This window comes from Cherax quadricarinatus, chromosome 17, assembly GCF_038502225.1.
Source record: "Cherax quadricarinatus isolate ZL_2023a chromosome 17, ASM3850222v1, whole genome shotgun sequence".
Lineage (NCBI taxonomy): Eukaryota > Metazoa > Arthropoda > Malacostraca > Decapoda > Parastacidae > Cherax > Cherax quadricarinatus.
In genome coordinates this window covers 18404721-18419718 of record NC_091308.1, presented here as the reverse complement: position 1 = coordinate 18419718, position 14998 = coordinate 18404721, and the positions used below count along the sequence as shown (strand labels likewise).

The 14998-nt window shown below is 43.6% G+C and overlaps 1 protein-coding gene across 6 annotated transcripts in view; it reads left to right on the top strand.

The window, feature by feature from the left end:
* The window catches only part of Pka-R1 (protein kinase, cAMP-dependent, regulatory subunit type 1), a 356477-nt gene that overhangs the window by 109796 nt on the left and 231683 nt on the right, over positions 1–14998 (top strand). Inside the window, exons 1-2 of one of the 6 annotated variants that reach the window (XM_053773400.2) lie at positions 3570–3653; positions 14144–14408. The exons of 2 other annotated variants lie outside the window; for them this stretch is intronic. In XM_053773400.2, the coding sequence (XP_053629375.1) occupies positions 14388–14408 (21 nt within the window). In that variant the 5' untranslated portion in view covers positions 3570–3653; positions 14144–14387. Of the gene's footprint in view, positions 1–3569; positions 3654–3752; positions 3899–14143; positions 14409–14998 lie in introns of those variants that run through there. 3 more of the 6 variants (XM_070085816.1, XM_053773399.2, XM_053773401.2) reach the window with 3 other exon arrangements.

Here is a 14998-nt window from a genome sequence, read left to right as displayed (position 1 = left end):
AGGATCTTGCCAGTGATTGACAGCAGTAACACTGGTCTGTAGTTGCTGATTTCTGCTGTTCTTTTTGTGCACAGAGACTACATTTGCCTCTTTCCAGAGAAAGCCATTTACACTACTAGGTAGTACTGAAAGATGCGAGTTAGAGGTGCTGCTAGCTGGTCTGCACATCTCAGCAGTCTTGGGCTCAACTTGTCTGGGCTCACAGCCTTTTCTTGGTCAAGCGATTTAAAAAGGAAATACACCTCCTGCCTTATTGTCACCACTGACAGTTTTGACACAATTCTTGCAGCTAGCCAAGGAGGGCCCCTAGGAACTTGCATTTTGGTAGCAAAGTGTTCGGCAAAGTGGTCCACTTTCTCTTGACTACTAGTAGAGTTGGTCCCATCCTGTCGATTTTGAGGTGGAATGAGTTTCATCAGGCAGATAACCTTGTCTGTCCTTGACCAGGGACCACCAGGTTTTGGAACCTACTATCTCTCTCTCTCTCTCTCTCTCTCTCTCTCTCTCTCTCTCTCTCTCTCTCTCTCTCTCTCTCTCTCTCTCTCTCTCTCTCTCTCTCTCTCTCTCTCTCTCTCTCTCTCTCTCTCTCTCTCTCTCTCTCTCTCTCTCTCTCTCTCTCTCTCTCTCTCTCTCTCTCTCTCTCTCTCTCTCTCTCTCTCTCTCTCTCTCTCTCTCTCTCTCTCTCTCTCTCTCTCTCTCTCTCTCTCTCTCTCTCTCTCTCTCTCTCTCTCTCTCTCTCTCTCTCTCTCTCTCTCTCTCTCTCTCTCTCTCTCTCTCTCTCTCTCTCTCTCTCTCTCTCTCTCTCTCTCTCTCTCTCTCTCTCTCTCTCTCTCTCTCCTCTCTCTCTCTCCTCTCTCTCCTCTCTCTCCTCTCTCTCTCTCTCCTCTCTCTCTCCTCTCTCTCTCTCTCCTCTCTCTCTCTCTCTCCTCTCTCTCCTCTCTCTCTCTCTCTCTCCTCTCTCTCTCTCTCTCTCTCTCTCTCTCTCTCTCTCTCTCTCTCTCTCTCAAAACTCTCTCTCTTCTCTCTCTCTCTCTCATATAAAAGTCTCCTGTGTATTAAACGTAAGAAGCCTGCTGCGTAGGTTAAAAGTTTCTCCAATACGGACACCCACGTATTGCACGTGTCTCGTCAACTTTCCGCCATTGTACATCATTAATAATCTGAAACTTTGCTATTGTTGTTATCCTCAACCTACCGAGGCTCGCCTTCCCCACCTGCCAGCTATTCTTCTATGTAAAGATATATGTACTAAACCATTTTTTATATGCTTTTTTTTCACTTAATGTTGCAATATCCTCCATCCCTCTGTTGATAATTCAAAGGAGTTATTTCCTGACTTCTTGTCTCGTAGCATCTCGGCCACTTAAATATGACTGGAAAGTGACAAACCACTTTCACAGAATTAAATGTAAGTGAAAGAACCGTTTTGGTCTCAGTAAGAGAGCGCGAGAGAGGGGGAGGGAGACTGGAGGAGAGAGTGCAAGAGAGGGGGAAGAAGAGTGGAGGAGAGTGCAAGAGAGGGGGAAGAGTGGAGGAGAGTGCAAGAGAGGGGGAAGAAGAGTGGAGGAGAGTGCAAGAGAGGGGGAAGAAGAGTGGAGGAGAGTGCAAGAGAGGGGGAAGAAGAGTGGAGGAGAGTGCAAGCGAGGGTGCAAGCTCGCTGTCGTGTGTGTGTGTGTGTGTGTGTGTGTGTGTGTGTGTGTGTGTGTGTGTGTGTGTGTGTGTGTCTACTCACCTAGTTGAGGTTGCGGGGGTCGAGTGTGTGTGTGTGTGTGTGTGTGTGCGCGCGCGCGCGCTCGCTCGCTCGCTCGCTCGCTCGCCAATTTACACTCGCCCAATTGTGGTTGCTGGGGTCGATTCACAGCTCCTAGCTCGGTCTCTTCGCTAGTCATTATTAGGGCCACTGTCTCTGCTCCTTATCGTACCTCCTGCCTCCACTACATCACTCTCCAGATTGTTCCACTTCCTGACAACTCTAAGGCTGAAGAAATACTTCCTAACATCTCTTTGACCCAGATTAGTTTTTAACTATCATTTGTGTCCTCTTGTTCCTGTGTCCCATCTCTGAAACGTTGCCCTTATTCATCTTTTCAGTTCCTCTCAGTATTTTATACATCATTATCGCGTATTCGTGCGCTCGTTTGCTTGTGAGTTAACGCGTTCTTTCCCTCTTCCTCTCCCCTCCTGTTGGAGATAAACTGTTCTTGTGTTGGAGATAAATTGTAAAGCATCTCTAAGGCTTGCTCTCTCCAGTAACTTGATTACGGTAACGTTGTCACGGGGAGAGGCTGTTAGTCTCTATCCAGTTTCTCCCCATCTTTTTTTTTTTTTCACATCGGCAGTTTCCCCACTAAGTTAGGGTGATCCATAGGAGGAAATGCCGTCATTCATTGAACAACTGTCATGTCAGAAGTACGCAGATTTCACAATTCAAATGACACTGGTGAACCACGTCATCTTCCTATTGTCCAGAATGTACAGTGCTTGCCACCTGCAGGACTGCTGTTTTGTAAGTTGTATAGTTACATAATGTTCAGCACTTATAATATTACTCATACCACAGTCATACGTAATACCTTTACATATTATTTGAATTCATAAATAACTCACGTTTAAAATACAAAACTGTGGCGACCTTTCGGTCTTAACCTGGACCATTCTCAGGTCAGTTGCGACTTAACAGTGGTCTAGTTTCAAATTTAAGTTTATTTAAGGACAAGTATACGTAAGTACAATTTCACAAATTTAGGTGATTACAATTATTATCCATAGTAACATGTGTAAATTATGTGATAACCCAGAACAGTAAGACGAAGTGACTTACTTTCATTGTGGTCCTGGATTTTCATTGTGGCTCTGGATTATTTTCATTGTGGTTCTGGATTATTTTCATTGTGGTTCTGGATTATTTTCATTTTGGTTCTGGATTATTTTCTTTATGGTCCTGGATTTTCATTGTGGTTCGGGATTATTTTCATTGTGGTTCTGGATTATTTTCATTGTGGTCCTGCATTATTTTCATTGTGGTCCTGGATTATTTTCAGTGTGGTCCTGGATTATTTTCTTTGTGGTCCTGCATTATTTTCATTGTGGTTCTAGATTATTTTCATTGTGGTTCTGGATTGTCATTCGTTCATTGGTGTCATTTTAAGTGTGTGTTGTGAATTGATCAGCCACAGTATTGTGACCCTTATTCTTCTCTGTCGTATGAATTTCGTATACAGGTGAAATCTTAACCATAACATTTAAATTGGGTTAGATTGAGTTGGTATGGAGAATCAGAAGTATGCTTGGAGCGACGGCAAACCAAGAGAGTTGTTACTGACGGATTGTTGGAGGTCTGGTGGGGGGGGTATTGGCGCTCACTGTATTTTCAGCCCTCGCACTGCTCCTATTAATCCTTATAATTATAATTCAGTGGTGTCTAAAGGTCAGGTTTGATTTAGATGGTCTTGCGGTTCATATTGGCGTTCCCTACTGCCTTATTTAGGTGTTGCGGGTAGCTGGGCCACGAGAAATTCCGCGTTGGCACCTCGCTGGCTTTACAGTGCCGGTTGCCTCCCCGTGTCCTTTTTCCCGACCAGTGTCAGTGTTTGGTTGGACCTCTTTGAGGTACAGAGTGCACCGGATCCTTTGCACACGCTTAAAGTTATTTGGTATATCAACGTTTAGGAAACTTGTGTTATCAGACACGTGGTGAAAAAATTAGCATGACCGAGCAACCTTATCTCTGACTTACATGTAAAGTACGGGATAAGTGTGCGTGTGTCTGGGAAATTAGCGGTGAATGTGGACGTTGTGAAGTGAAACTTTGAGGCTGACTCTCTCTCTGGAGAGTCGTGATCAGTTGGCCAGCAGAGCTCGTGCGGTGAGGACAACGAGTACAGCTGTTCCCACCCAGGTTCCTAGTTGCCGCTCTTGTGCACATTTTCTTGCCAGTGGCTTCAATTGTGTATTGCGACCGTAATAGTGACACTTGCGTCGGCGTAATTGTCTCACGATACTAAAGACACTTGCGCGAGCTGAATTTTGTATTTTCACAATAACAGTGACGGTTGTGGCGGCTTGTTCATTGTTACGATACCAGTGATTCTTGTGGCAGCTTGTGTATTGCTACGATAACAATGATACTTGTGGCAGTTTGTGTATTGCTACGATAACAATGATACTTGTGGCAGTTTGTGTATTGCTACGATAACAATGATACTTGTGGCAGTTTGTGTATTGCTACAATAAGTGATACTTGTGGCAGTTTGTGTATTGTTACGATAAGTGATACTTGTGGCAGCTTGTGTATTGCTACGATAACAGTGATACTTGTGGCAGCTTGTGTATTGTTACGATAACAGTGATACTTGTGGCAGCTTGTGTATTGCTACGATAACAGTGATAGTTGTGGCAGCTTGTGTATTGTCACGGTAAGAGTGACACTTGTGGCAGCTTGTGTATTGTCACGGTAAGAGTGATACTTGTGACAGCTTGTGTATTGTCACGGTAAGAGTGATACTTGTGGCAGCTTGTGTATTGTCACGGTAAGAGTGATACTTGTGGCAGCTTGTGTATTGTCACGGTAAGAGTGACACTTGTGGCAGCTTGTGTATTGTCACGGTAAGAGTGACACTTGTGGCAGCCTGTGTATTGTCACGGTAAGAGTGACACTTGTGGCAGCTTGTGTATTGTCACGGTAAGAGTGACACTTGTAGCAGCCTGTGTATTGTCACGGTAGCAGTGAAGTGATACTTGTGGCAGTTTAATTTCTTAAAAGTGTGTAAATAGAGCCTACAAATTCCACTCTGACACAAGAGCACAGTCAGCGACAAGATAACCAACATTATGTGAAGCCATTCTTTTATGGTTACTCTCAGCATGGGTACGGGGTGCATGGCAAGCTAGGTTGCTTCGCCGGTAAAATCTAAATCTAATCTTCAGATTGTTTTTCGTTCGATAAAGGGGAGTTTTGAGGTCCGCATTAGTGTCTTCGTTTTTTTTTTTGTTTGTTTAGGAGAATGGCAGGCCACATGCGGCAGTCACCGCAGCTCTGGGAGCAGACTGTGGATTATCACCTTCGAAGGGTTATTAACCACTCATAACCTTCCCAAAAATAAACATTGTAGCTGATTTCCGTTGGGGTGATTCGGGTTCTCCCGAGGATGCAACCCACAATAATCAGATGACTCCTATTTACTGCTAAGTGAACAGAGGCAGCAGGTGTTAGGAACATCTATTTACTACTAAGTGAACAGAGGCAGCAGATATTAGAAACGACTCCAACCGTCTGGGGGCTAAACCCGTCAGTTTTGATTGAGTCCAGCACTCGACCATTGAGCTACGCGGTTGGGTAATCCTCTGACCTTCCAGAAAGAGGATTAGGACATGCATACCTGGAGTCTACCTGGAGGGCATTCTGGGGATCAACGCCCCCGCGGCCCGGTCCACGACCAGGCCTCCCGGTAGATAAGTGCCTGATCAACGAGGCTGTTACTGCTGGCCGCACGCAATCCAACGTACGAACCACAGCCCGGCTGATCCGGGACCGTCTTTAGGTATCTGTCCAGCTCCCTCTTGAAGACAACCAGGGGTTTTCCCGTAATGCCCCTTATTGCTGGTGGGAGGCTGTTAAACAGTCTTGGGCCCCGGACACTTAGTGTTTTCTCTTAGTGTACCAGTGACGCCCATACTTTTCACTGGGGGTATGTTGAATCGACTGCCAAGTCTTTTGCTTTCGTATGGAGTGATTGCTGTGTGCATATTAGGGACCAGTCCCTCCGGAATATTCCAGTGTTAATTAAGAACATAAGAACATAAGAACGAAGGAACACTGCAGAAGGCTTACTGGCCCATGCGAGGCAGGTCCAAGTCTCCTACCGGCTTAAGCCAATGCACCCAACCTAGTCAGGTCAGGTCACATTGACTTAAGGGAGGAACACGGCAACCGACCTGGTAGCACAAGCTATCAGGTCTAACTCACACCCACCCACATCCACTCATGTATTTATCCAACCTATTTTTAAAGCTACACAACGTTCTGGCCTCTATAACGGTACTTGGGAGTTTGTTCCACTCATCCACAACTCTATTACCAAACCAGTACTTTCCTATATCCTTCCTGAATCTGAATTTTTCCAACTTAAAACCATTGCTGCGAGTCCTGTCTAGGCTAGATATTTTCAGCACACTATTTACATCCCCTTTATTTATTCCTGTCTTCCATTTATACACCTCAATCATATCCCCCCTAATTCTACGTCTTTCTAGAGAGTGCAGATTCAGGGCCCTTAGTCTATCCTCATAGGGAAGGTTTCTGATACATGGGATCAACTTTGTCATCCTCCTTTGTACATTTTCCAGAGAATTTATATCCATTCTGTAATAAGGTGACCAAAACTGTGCAGCATAATCTAAATGAGGCCTAACCAAGGATGTATAGAGTTGAAGAACAACCTGAGGACTCCTATTATTTATGCTTCTTGATATGAAGCCAAGGATTCTATTAGCTTTATTGCGAACACTTATGCACTGTTGTCTTGGTTTCAGATTACTGCTAACCAGAACTCCTAAATCTTTTTCGCAATCCGTAATATTAAGATCTACATTATTTAGTTTATATGTGGCATGGTTATTGTCCTGTCCAACATTTAGAACTTTGCATTTGTCTATATTAAACTGCATCTGCCACTTCTCCGACCACTGCATCAGTCTATTCAAATCTTCCTGGAGTGCTCGAATGTCCTCGTCAGAATGAATTCGACGGCCTATTTTGGTGTCATCGGCAAACTTGCCGATGTCGCTCTTTATGCCCTCATCTATGTCGTTTATGTAGATTGTGAACAGCAGGGGGCCCAACACTGACCCCTGTGGAACACCGCTCGTGACACTTCCCCACTCTGATTTCTCCCCATTTATGCAAACTCTCTGCTGCCTATTTGTCAACCATGCCTCTATCCAGGAAAAAATTTCTCCTCCTATTCCATGTGCTTTAATTTTCCTCAATAGTCTCTGATGTGGGACCCTGTCAAAAGCCTTACTGAAGTCCATATACACAATATCATATTCATTACCATGATCTACCTCCTCAAATACCTTAGTGAAAAAAGTTAATAAATTCGTAAGGCAGGAACGCCCCTTTGTAAAACCATGCTGAGATTCGTTGATTAATTTATGCTTTTCAAGGTGGCTACGAACTGCCTCGGCAATTATTGATTCCATAAATTTTCCCACTATGGAGGTTAGGCTTATTGGTCTATAGTTCGAAGCTAAGGACCTGTCACCTGTTTTGAAAATAGGTATCACATTTGCCATTTTCCACTTATCTGGCACCATGCCAGTTTGTAGTGATATGTTGAAAAGATTAGCCAAAGGTGTGCTAAGCTCTTTACATTCCTTTAGAACCCTTGCATACAGTTCATCAGGGCCTGGGGATTTGTTAGGTTTTAATTTATCTATTTGCCTAAGGACCATGTCACTTGTGACCCTAATAGTACACAGTTTATTATCGTCCTGTTCTACATAATTTATCATTACTGGAATATCGCTGGTATCCTCCTGTGTAAAAACTGAGAGGAAGTATGTGTTAAAAATTCTACACATTTCCTTATCACTGTCAGTGAGCTGACCCGAGGAACTTTTGAGTGGGCCTATCTTGTCCCTGATCTTACTTCTGTATACCTGAAAGAATCCTTTTGGGTTAGTCTTCGATTCTCTTGCAACTTTAACCTCATAATCTCTTTTTGCTTTTCTAATTCCCTTTTTTATTTCTCTCTTTAACTGAATATATCGATTTCTCAATTGCCCCTCTCCTCTTTTGATTTGCCTATATATGCCTCTCTTTTGACCAATCAGATATTTTAATCTATTGTTCATCCATTTAGGATCATTTTTGTTTGATCTGATTTCCCTATTTGGAACATAATTTGACTGAGCAGCTAGAACTATGCCCTGGAAAGCATCATATCGGCAACCATCACCACCTACCTGACCCTTAGTCAGGTCATTCCAGTTCAGCCCACCTAAGTAATTTTTCAGTCCTATGAAATCAGCCAAGCGAAAGTCAGGGACGGAGACTTGATTGCCATTATTAGGGGAATTCCATGATATATTAAAACTGAGTGATTTGTGATCACTTTCCCCAAGCTCATCATTAACCTCAAGATTATTAATTAGTGTTTCCCTACTGGCAAGAACCAAGTCAAGGAGGTTATTTCCCCTAGTTGGCTCTGTCACAAACTGTTTTAAAAAACAATCCTGGATCGTATCAAGAAAGTCACCTGACTCTAAATTTCCTGTCAAATTGCTCCAGTCAATCTGTCTATAGTTGAAATCTCCCATTAGCACAACATTTTCGTATGTAGATGCCTTACGAATTTCGTCCCATAGAAGTTTACTGCACTCCCTATCAAGATTTGGGGCCCTGTAAATCACACCCAAAATTAGTTTTTCTCGGCCCTCGAGAAGCTGTAACCAAACAGATTCAGTGGCTGACGCTTCTAATTTAATATCTTGTCTAACACAACAATTTAAATTGTCTCTGACATACATCGCTACTCCACCACCTTTCCTGTTGACCCTGTCAGTGTGGAATAATTTATAGCCTTGTATGTGACATTCAGAGGGCATCTCTCTATCTTTCAGATTGAGCCAGGTCTCTGTTATAGCAATAATATCTATGTCTCCTGCACTTGCAATTAATCTTAGCTCATCTATCTTATTTCTTACACTCCTGCTATTAGTATAGTAAACCTTAAGGGAGCTAGTCCCTTGCTGCCCTCTGCTGTCCCCCTTTGTTTGCTGACCTGATCTATTGTCTTTATTTATAACTTCATGCTGAATGCCTTTTATACATTTACTGTTTCCAACCCAAGTGTTGCAACCTGCTTGTTTCCCACACACACCCATACCTCTATCTTCCATCAGTTTAAAATCATAGGCATTTCACCAATGGCCTTCTCAATCGAGTCTGCAAGTGCTACCACCCCAGCCCCAGAGAGATGTACCCCATCCCTTGCATACATATCATGTTTGCCATAAAAGTTGTTCCAGTTGTCAATGAATGGGATTGCAAGTTCCTTGCAGTATCTGTCTAGCCAGCAATTTACACCAATTGCCCTAGACAACCATTCATTTCCTACTCCCCTTCTAGGCAAGATGCTACATATGATTGGGATCCCTCCCTTAGACTTAATGAAATCTATAGCTGACCTGTACTTATCTAGCAGCTCTTCTCTCCTACCCTTCCCAATATCATTTCCACCAGCACTGAGACAGATAATGGGCTTGCTCCCATTACCTGACATGATATTATCCAGCCTGTTGACAATGTCCCCAACACCAGCTCCAGGGAAGCACACTCTATCTCTCATCTTCTTATTCCTATTACAAAAAGCACGGTCAATGTATCTTACCTGAGAGTCACCAACCACAAGAATGCGCTTACCTCCATTAGCAGGGGCAGTAGTACCCTTACCTTTACTGGCCACTGAAGTACATTCATCCTGAAGAACAGAGAAGCGATTTCCTACCTTCAGATCTTCACTCTTAACTTTCCTTACTCTGATGCGCCTTCCATTACTGTGAACTACTCGCCACTTGTAGCAGGTGCTGGGCTGCACCTCACTGCTGGTAGCCGTTGCTGCCTCCCCAACTACAGCCTCCTCACAGCGAGAGACAGACTGCACCTCGCTGCTAGAAGCCTCATTCCCCACAACTCCAGCCACCTCACACTCTCTCCCAGACCCATTGAGGTGGACCTTCAGCCTCCTAATCTCCTCCTGGAGAAGCAAGACCTCCTCCTTCAACTCTCCAACCTCAATTTTTAAAACACTGCAGAAGCAAGCCATGCTTTGTAACCGTCCACACTAATCCCCAAGGCAGCTCAGGGCCTGTGACCTCACGTGACGACTGACCACTGAGGAGACATTTCTCTCGCCAGGCACTGTATCAGTCCAGTACAGAGAACCAACTTACGGAGTATGTGTAGTGGAATTATAGATCAGGTGTTGCATACCCGGGGTTAAGGGCTCGGTGATGGCTTATGTCCGGTTGGGACAGGATGAGTATAGTGATAACACACACTTCCCGCCCAGCCATGCAACTCGGCAGGCAACACCTGACATGCCCTGGTGGTAGGAAGGTTTTAATAAATGCCATTATACCTCATTTGTCATATACGTGACGCTGTTAATTACCATTCACAACCAAGGAATTTATAATTGGTATTACCATTGTTGTTGGTATTATTATTAATTTCATTGAGTTGGACTAATTGTGTAATGATCATAACAGCACTTGGCGAATGGGAGGCAATTAAATTTTATCCATAACAGCGTATGGTAGCTCAAATTTCTGGGATAAAAAACTCTTGACTCGCATCAAGACACTTCTCTTGAGGGGAAACTTTTCAGTTTATGAGTTTATGGATAGCTTTAAAAATAGGTTGGACAGGTAATTGAGTGATAGTGCTTGAGTGAGTAGAACCTGCCTGGCTTGGGGCAGTGGGCCTAATGTAGCGGCCCTCTGTTCTTGTTTTCTATGTGCTCATGTTTAGCAAGCAACACTAGTATGGAAGAACAACTAAGACTCGATCCAAAAGAGTAAAGATAAGGTGTTGGCCTTTAAGCGGCAAGTCAAGTGGAACTGGAGTGTGTGGAGGCGGGCGGGCGCTCTGTTGGCACCGACCCTTCTCCCAGGGGCAAGTTATTTTTATTTTCATGTTTTTCTTCTAAGAAAACATAGTTGATGGTCGTCACTGAGCACAGGGTTCACTTCATTTATTACACTGAGCTGAACCTGGGTGATGCTGCATAGAGAAGTTATTGGTAGAGCGAAGTTGATGTTGACGCTGGTGTGTTGGGTAGCTCTCTCGTCACGCCTCTGGCTCATGTAAAACCTGGTAATCTCCTAATGTAGAGGAGGAGCTCTGCTCGCGCTGCCTTCTTCACTTGGTCCGTCGACCCCCCTCCCTCTGTTGTTTCTCGTTGCACCCACCACCTCCTGTAGTGTGTGGTTGCAGGGGGTCAATTCTCAGCTCATGGCCATGCTTCTCGACTGGCCGTTACTGGCTTCATACACTCCTGGCTTCATGAGCCTTCATACCTGTTCTTAATGTTAGGTGTGGATCTTGACTACCATTTTCAGTATTTTGTACGTCGTTATAGTATCTCCTTGGTCCTTCTCTCTGATGTCATCAGATTTAGCTCGTCTCTTCTCAGAGCACATAACCTTGAGCCCTGGAACTATTCATCACAAACCTCTACAGTTTTATTACTTTCTTGAGATGCTGTATCAGGTGTGTGCTCCATACTGGTGCTGCATATCCCAAGATGTGCCTGACATATAATACCTTATGTAACGTAGGGAATAACTTTGTTGAGATTCTTGAAAATTAATCTTAGATTTGCCAGAGGTGCATTTGCTGCGGAGGTTATTCGGCTGGTGTGCACATGTCAGATGTACATAGTTCACTAAGAGTAATAAGTAACACTACTTTTAGGAGAGGAAATAGAACTCGTGACTCAGCTGGAAGGGCCCAGGTTAAACCTCAGAGAGAGAAGGGACGTATATGCAAATGTCTTACCTCTTTTGCCCTTTGTTTACTAAAGTGCAAAAAATGCCAAGAATTCAGCCAGCTATTAGAGCTTAAGACTTAAAAAAAAAAAAAACGGATTCAATACTCCAGTGTTATCCTCAATTATTAACACCCCCATAGTTAAAAAGCCAAAGAGACGTCTTGATCCTGTACCATATAATCGGTTTTCCAACCAAGACCGACAGCGTTCACAACTAACCCGCACGTAGGAGGCTAAAACTTATGACGACTTTTTGGTCGGACTTGGACCATTGAGTAGTCCAGTCACGGTGTTGCCATTTTTTTTTATTCTTTGTAAGTCTGAAAGCAGTGTTTATATGCACATTTCCACTTAAAACCAAATACAGTTTGTGGAGTAGGTGAGCGTGGAACTTAAGGTGGTAGCCTTTCTGCCACCTTGTTATTAAGACCCCGTCCCACGCAAGGCACGGCTTGTAATGATCAAGCATGCCACGCCTTCACTGTGACTTAACATGTTCATGCCTCAACATGCTGCTCGACTCACTCGTTGCGTGCCACCACTGTATGGGGCATCAGGCACGCTCCAGGAGCCCTTGACAGATGCTGCTGCTGTTAGTTTGCTTGTCAAGAGAACTAGGAAAATTCCGGCTTGGCTCTGCAGCAGGCCTGTGCTGCTGCCACTCACTGGCTTGTGCTAGGCCACTCTCACGGTGGATCTTTTGTTCACTTGATCGTGGCATTTCACAAGTAACTTGAGTGGAGCCTTAAGTTTCAGCCCATTCTAGATCATTATCAATTCATTACTAAGCGAGAAAAAGCAGAAAAGAGCAGAATACAGGCCGAGAAAAGAAAAAAAACTAAATAGTGGCTGATGGAGTACTTGTGGAAACATTAGTAATAGTGGAAGTGGAAATATCAGTAGTAATAATGGTTGTAGTCGTAGTAGAAATAGTAGTAAGGGTAAATTACATCTTAGAGCTGTGGAGAAGCAAGTGTCTCAACCCTCGAACAGACGTCCACAAAGGCACAAATAAAGAAAGAGCACTACTGTAGGTCTGTTGGCCAGTGCTAAGTAGGAAAGCAGACGCAGATAAGGAGAAAGTGAAAATACAGGAAAAACAAAATACAAACTATAGGTCAAGGGGAAGATGAGGCAAAGCTCAGGTCATGCCACTAGTGTTCTAAAGATTAGAATGTGACTGTCTATTGAGGCAGGCAGGCATCTATATAAGCGAAACCGGGATTTAATGGTTTATGAAACCGATAAGTAAAAGGAATAAGACACGTGTGTAACGTCTCCACACTAAAGACACCCTAGAGTTGCACACACGTCCTGTTAGCAGTGTTGTCTGTAAGATCCAATTCAACCAGACGGCATCTGTGAAGGCTAGAATAAGTTGATAGTTTTAGCAAAGAACCGGTTTATGGGCTGACTGTGACTTCTGAATATGACAGAAAAGGGCGTTAATGTCAGTAAGGCGAACGCTTTATTGGTGGTGTTCAGGTGTGTCAGAAAGAGAGCGGCCAGTTTCATCAAGGTATTGGAGGAGACTGAAAACACCAGTGACACAAGTGTCAAACTATTGTACATTACTACATTTACCCGTCTTAATATTTCTATTACTATTGCCACTGCCCACCATTATTACTAATTTTATTATTACTACTACCACTGCTAGTACTACTACTACTACCACTGCTAGTACTACTACTACTACCACTGCTAGTACTACTACTACTACCACTGCTAGTACTACTACTACCACTGCTAGTACTACTACTACTACTACCACCACTACTTAATAATGATGAAGGACTGACCGATACGTCGTCGTAAGTTTGCTGTTTTTACTATGGAATATTTGTGAATTTCAGTCACCCATTTTTTTTTATTTATTCCTGAGCCAGGCCTTCCGTAGACAGTCATCCTGTAATAAATTACCATTACATCATGGAATCTGGTGTTAGTTTCTTTCTTAAAAAGGATCACCACACAGTAGGGTTCTGGTAGATAACCTGGTTACCTGGAGGTTACTTGGATAAGAACAAGCAAATTATATAAGATTTCTGGTCGGGGTGGTCATAAGTGTCTGGCATAATTAAAAGCATTAAATATTGAGGAATTAGACACATGTGCAACACCTGGGTATCTCTGCTTGAAAGACAGTTACCCAGGCGTTGCGCTGTATCGTTCTTCATCTTGTTGGTATTGTATACTGTTATGAGCATTAAATATTCTTTAGTTTGATAAACATATTACATCCTTCCTCTCCATTAGATTTGATTTCTTTGCTGTTGATTGATGCTCGTTTTAAGGATCTTGTCTGGGAATTTGATTTTTTTTGGTGAAACTCTTAAAATAATGGGAACATATATTGAGCTCCCTGCCATTTGTGTTTGAAACCCAGGCAAACTTGCCACCTCACTCATCACTAAGAACTGCTAAAACGAAGTGCTTTATTCAGCTTTGCCTTGACGTTTGTAAGAATGTAGATATATTTGAAATGTTTATCTACAGACAGTGCTAGTTAACGCGGTTGCACCGGTACTTCAAAAAAAGAGACGTTTAAGATATAGTAAATAATTATTTGTCTGTTTTCTTAGTGGATTTGTGAAAAAGGAAATTTGTATTCTGTAGCTGTCAAAGGTTGCTAAAACGCACCTGTCGAGTGAAGTGACATTTTCCATTCTTTGTGCTTAATAGTGTACGTACATAAAGTCAGTGGAAGCAAGTGAAAGTTTACCATATACTGAGAACTGCCTAAAAGGTGTAGCATAAACAACGGAGGAGAAAGCCCCGTGAAAGCTGGGTGAGCGGAAGCAGGTCGCGGCCGCTACTAGCGCCGTCATGGGCAACTCCGACAATGAGGTAAGTTATCTTGTTCATCTGGGTGAAAAACACACACTGATCGTCGTACAAATCCACACACGACTCTGCTTCCCAGCCACTGCGCATTGTTTTGGTCTCGGGGTCGAGAGTGAAATGCGTTGGATGAAAAGGTGGAAGCATATACTATACACAGTTTCAAAAGTAATTATGACCGGGTCCTAGAGGCCAGGAATTAGTAAAATAGGTCAGTAAGAGTTCAGAGGAGGGGCTTCTGAACTGAATCGACCTCTGCAAACACAGGTAACAACGTTTGTTGGAAAGTTGGGAATCTTTTTTTGTCAAGTGCTTTTTACATTGTCCTTATTTCTTTGAAAATCGGTGGTAGCAGGTAAATTGTAGTAACTTAACTGGTCCTCGTGTGCAACTAACCAGACATTTTACTGTGGCAACAATTTCCTTACTGCATTCTGAGATACTGCTCGTACGTTGGACTGCGTGCGGCCAGCAGTAACAGCCTAGTTGATCAGGCCCTGATCCATCGGGAGGCCTGGTCATGGACCGGGCCGCGGGGGCGTTGATCCCCGGAATAACCTCCAGGTAACCTCCAGGTACTGAGTACATCCTTTCCT